At 65.4% G+C, this 4,658-nt stretch overlaps 1 protein-coding gene across 1 annotated transcript; it reads left to right on the forward strand.

Moving 5' to 3' along the window:
- The first annotated feature begins 1,100 nt into the window (after positions 1 to 1,100).
- Positions 1,101 to 4,448, forward strand: IDH2 (isocitrate dehydrogenase (NADP(+)) 2, mitochondrial). The gene is made up of 10 exons (XM_009280382.2): positions 1,101 to 1,208; positions 1,581 to 1,746; positions 2,199 to 2,359; positions 2,449 to 2,592; positions 2,718 to 2,854; positions 3,012 to 3,163; positions 3,297 to 3,409; positions 3,501 to 3,598; positions 3,758 to 3,850; positions 4,117 to 4,448. The coding sequence occupies exons 1-10, from the start codon at positions 1,158 to 1,160 to the stop codon at positions 4,202 to 4,204; spliced, it is 1,203 nt and encodes a 400-aa protein (XP_009278657.1). The 5' UTR covers positions 1,101 to 1,157; the 3' UTR covers positions 4,205 to 4,448.
- The last annotated feature ends 210 nt before the right edge of the window (positions 4,449 to 4,658 follow it).

Raw genomic sequence — 4,658 nt, forward strand, 5'->3', positions numbered from 1 at the left:
GTTTGAGCCAGTCCCGGCCCACGGAAGGGTTTGCACTCTGGGCCGGCTCGGATTTTTTTTTTGGGGCGGGGAGGTTTGCAACTGGATCCGTACCCCTGCTTACAACCGGTCCCGGGGGGGGTTTGCTACCGATCACGGGCCCACACGGGGTTTTGTGGTCCTGGAGGGGTTTGCTCCCGGTCCTGGTTCCACGTGGGGTTTTGCAGCCTGACCCGCAGCCAGGCTCGGCCCCCAGAAGGGTTTGTTCCTGGTCCCGGTCCCACGCGGGGTTTTACACCCCAGTTTGTACTCGGTTTGACCCTGGAGGAGTTTGTTCCTGGTCCAGGTCCCACGTGGGGTTTTGCTGCCCGAGCCGCAGCCAGGTTTGGTCCCCAGAGGGGGTTTGCACCCGGTCCCGGTCCCACAGGTAGTTTTGCACCCTGACAAGCAGCCAGGCTTGGCCCCCAGAAGGGTTTGGCTCTGGTCCTGGTCCCGGTCCCACATGGGGTTTTGTAGCACAACCCGCAGCCAGGCTTGGCACCCAGAGGGATTTATTCCCAGTCCAGGTCCCACACAGGGATTTGCACCCCAGCTTGCACCCGGGTTCCGCCCCAAGAGGGGTTTGCTCCTGGTCCCAGTCCTGTGCAGGGTTTTGTGCTCCAGCTTGTACCTGGGTCTGGCCCCGGAGGGGTTTGCACCCGGTCCTGGACCTGGTCTCACATGGGGCTTTGCAGCCCAGCTTGCACCCAGGTCCCGCCCCGAGAGGTGTGTGCACCCGCTCCCAGTCCCGGTCCCACGTGGGGTTTTGCACCCTGACCTGCACCCAAGCCCAGCCCCAAGCAGGGTTGGTGCCATGAACAGTCCCAGACCCCAATGGTTTTTTTGCCCTGACCTACACCCGAGCGGGGTTTGCACCCTGACTTGCACCCGGCCCTGAGCAGGGGCGGCACCTGAACCCTGCCGGATGGGGCCTCGCGGTCCCCTCGGGACGATTCCTGGCCCCACACCGTGGTGCAGAGCTGTGGGGCCGGTGCTGGTAGCGGGACGATTCCTGGCCCCACACTGTGGTGCAGAGCTGTGGGGCCGGTGCTGGTGGGGCCGGGCACGCACCCCTAACACCCCGCCGCCACTCCCCAGATGCCGACAAGCGGATCAAGGTGGCCAACCCGGTGGTGGAGATGGACGGAGATGAGATGACGCGGATCATCTGGGCCTTCATCAAGGAGAAGGTAATGGGGTCCTGCCTGGGGAACAGGCGGGTGTCGCACAAGTGGAGCTGGCGGGTGCTGTACAGGGGAACAGGTGGCTGTTGTACAGGGAACAGGCAGTCCCTGCGCACTGCCCTCCTCCTCTGTCCGTCCTGTCTGTCCATCCGTCCACAGGAAGCAGGTGGTGAGATCAGCGCAGCTTCCGGCGGGACCTGGAAGTGAGGAGGTCCTGGGCAGGGGGAGGACAGTCCTGGGCAGGGGGGGACCGTCCCGGGCAGGCAGCCGTGGCTGGGCTGGGGTGGGGGCCGGGGCTGGCTGTGCCGCAGTGCACGGTGCTGCTCCCCGGGAACCCCGCACCGTCCCCCTGCTCTGACACTCTCCCGGGACCCCCAGCTCATCCTGCCCAATGTGGACGTCCAGCTGAAGTATTTTGACCTGGGCCTGCCGCACCGGGACAAGACAGATGACCAGGTCACCATCGACTCAGCGCTGGCCACCCAGAAGTACAGCGTGGCTGTGAAGTGTGCCACCATCACGCCGGACGAAGCCAGGGTGGAAGGTGGGCAGGGGGCGAGGGGCCGAGCTCCCACCGCAGTGGGGGTGGTGCCCGCAGCCCCGCGGGGTGCTGAGCCCCCTGTGTGTGCCCGGCCCCTCTGGGCCAGCCAGCGCCTCCCCCCCGCCGGCTCAGGTTTCTGGTGGGTCGGGGGCTACGCCGCTGCCTGGGCTGGGGGCCCTGGTCTTAGTGCTGTGGCCCCCCCCGCCCTGGGGTGCTTGGGGGTGCTGCGGGGACCCCGAGGGCATGGGGCTGGGGGCAGACCGGCCTCTGCCCAGTGCCAGCCACAAGCCTATGCTGGCTGTCCCTGTCCTTGGCTGGCCCGACAGTGGGGCTCTGGCAGCAGCCCATGGCATGGAGGAGTGGGGGTGGGCTAGCAGGGGCCGGGTGCTGGGCTGACCGCTGGGGCTGTACCTGGTGGGGGGATCCCTCGGGGGCCTCACCTCTGCGCACCCCAGAGTTCAAGCTGAAGAAGATGTGGAAGAGCCCCAACGGCACCATCCGAAACATCCTGGGGGGGACAGTCTTCCGAGAGCCCATCATCTGCAAGAACATCCCCCGCCTGGTGCCTGGCTGGACCAAGCCCATCACCATTGGCAGGCATGCCCACGGCGACCAGGTGAGCCCTGCGTGGCGGCTGCCTGTGGCGCAGGGACATCTGGCAGCTCCTGCTGGACCCTGCCCGATGCTCTGCCCTGCCCCTTGCAGTACAAAGCCACCGACTTTGTGGTGGGCAAGTCTGGGACGTTCAAGATGGTCTTCACGCCAAAGGATGGCAGCGGGGCCAAGGAGTGGGAGGTGTACAACTTCCCTGGCGGCGGCGTGGGCATGGGCATGTACAACACGGACGAGGTAACGGGGTGGGCCAGGGGCAGCTGGCGGGGTCCTTGTGGGGCCGCATGCCCTGCCATCCATGGTGGACCTGGCCAGGCTGGCGGGACGGGGGTCCCACAGGGATCCGTGTGCTTCCCTTGCAGTCCATCTCGGGCTTCGCTCACAGCTGCTTCCAGTATGCCATCCAGAAGAAGTGGCCTCTCTACATGAGCACCAAGAACACCATCCTCAAGGCCTATGACGGGCGCTTCAAAGACATCTTCCAGGAGATCTTTGATAAGTATGGACTTGGAGGAGCTCGGGCTGCTGGGGGAGAGAGCTGCCCCAGGGGGGCTGACTGCCCCCTGAGGAGGGGGCTGTTGCCCAGGGGTTGGCTGTGGAACCCAGCCTGGGGTGGGCATGGCCAGGCACAGCTGACACCTGCCCTGGGCTCCCAGGCACTACAAGACAGAGTTCGACAAGCTGAAGATCTGGTATGAGCACCGGCTCATCGACGACATGGTCGCCCAGGTGCTGAAGTCCTCCGGCGGCTTCGTCTGGGCATGCAAGAACTATGACGGGGACGTCCAGTCGGACATCCTGGCCCAAGGTGGGGTGGTGGGAGGGGTTGGTGTGGAGCAGTGTGGGGCAGGTTGGGGTGCTGTGGGGCGGTGTGGGGTGGCATGGGGTGGGCTGCGTGCAGTTGCCCTCCCGGGGCTGCCCTGACTACCGTCCCGCCGCAGGCTTTGGCTCCCTGGGGCTGATGACCTCTGTCCTGGTGTGTCCGGATGGGAAGACCATCGAGGCCGAGGCGGCCCACGGCACTGTCACCCGCCACTACCGGGAGCACCAGCAGGTGGGTGCGCTCTGCCCGCAGTGGGCTGCCTGCACTGGGTTGCCCACAGCATGCTGCCTGCACCAGGCAGCTGAGCACTGTCTCCACGCAGGGGCGACCCACCAGCACGAACCCCATCGCCAGCATCTTCGCCTGGACGCGTGGCCTGGAGCACCGTGGCAAGCTGGACAGTAACCCGGACCTCATCAAGTGAGTGGGGTGGGGTGGGGGCACCCCAGGTTGGGGATGCTGCCGGCAGCCGCCTCTGGCGCCAACCATCCCGGTCCCAGCCATAGTGGGGTCCACGGCACAGGGGTGCCTGTGAGGTGCCAGCTTTGCTGGAGCTGCGTGTGACGCTGCCGTCCCCAGGTTTGCTCAGACGCTGGAGAAGGTCTGCGTCCAAACCGTGGAGAGCGGGACGATGACGAAAGACCTCGCTGGCTGCATCCACGGCCTCGCCAAGTACGTGTGGCTCATGGGGTGGAGCGGTGTGGGGCAGCCGCCTGCCACGAAGGCAGGCCGGGCGTGTGGGGGAACTGGGGACTCAGGGCATCTATTTACAGCTCGCAGGGTCGGGGTGTGCCTGCGGCTGGGCAGGGGCCACATCCCGCACCCTGGGCGGCCCCGGCTCTGCCCCCCAGCCGGACTGGCTGCTGCCTGTGGTGGGGGTGGGCAGGGACGCCCCCGGCCGCGGGACCCCTCCAGCCCCTCTCTGCTCCTCTCCCCAGTGTGAAGCTGAACGAGCACTTTGTAAACACCACCGACTTCCTGGACGCCATCAAGAACAACCTGGACAAGGCCCTGGGCAAGCAGTAGGGGGGGGTGGGGGTGGCACCCAGCCCCGGCCCTGCTGTCACCCGGATGGCCGGGGACCCAGCGCCACCTCCAGCTCACCAACTCGGCTCAGGAACAGTTGAATAATTTTTATAAGCAGTTTTCTTACGAGTGTTTTTAAAACCTTTCTAGCGGGAGTGTGTAGGACCAGGGGGGCCTGTCCCACACTGATTCATGTACCCTCCCACCTCGCGGTGCCAGCTGCCATTAAACACCTCCCCGCCCGGCGGGGGGTGGTGGTGGCATGACTCTCGCGGCACGGGCATGGGGGGGTGCCGGCCGCAGGAGGCAGCCAGCAGCTAAAGAATATGCATTTATTAGAATTATTGCTAAACAACTCTTCAAACCGAGGAGATAAAAAATAACCAAAACACAGTAGAGCTTTGCACAAGGGGTGGGTGAACGCTCAGAATATGCGAGGGGGGGATGCAAAGGA

This window comes from Aptenodytes forsteri, unplaced genomic scaffold, assembly GCF_000699145.1.
Source record: "Aptenodytes forsteri isolate BGI_AS27 unplaced genomic scaffold, ASM69914v1 Scaffold83, whole genome shotgun sequence".
In the NCBI taxonomy this organism is placed as follows: Eukaryota; Metazoa; Chordata; class Aves; order Sphenisciformes; family Spheniscidae; genus Aptenodytes; species Aptenodytes forsteri.

Excerpts from the sequence above, each read along its gene's own strand:
- IDH2 (XM_009280382.2), top strand. The coding sequence starts at position 1,158 with ATGGACGGAGATGAGATGACGCGGATCATCTGGGCCTTCATCAAGGAG. Across the intron at positions 1,209-1,580 it reads GGGCCTTCATCAAGGAGAAG|CTCATCCTGCCCAATGTGGA; the intron begins GTAATGGGGTCC and ends CGGGACCCCCAG. Across the intron at positions 3,599-3,757 it reads AGTAACCCGGACCTCATCAA|GTTTGCTCAGACGCTGGAGA; the intron begins GTGAGTGGGGTG and ends TGCCGTCCCCAG.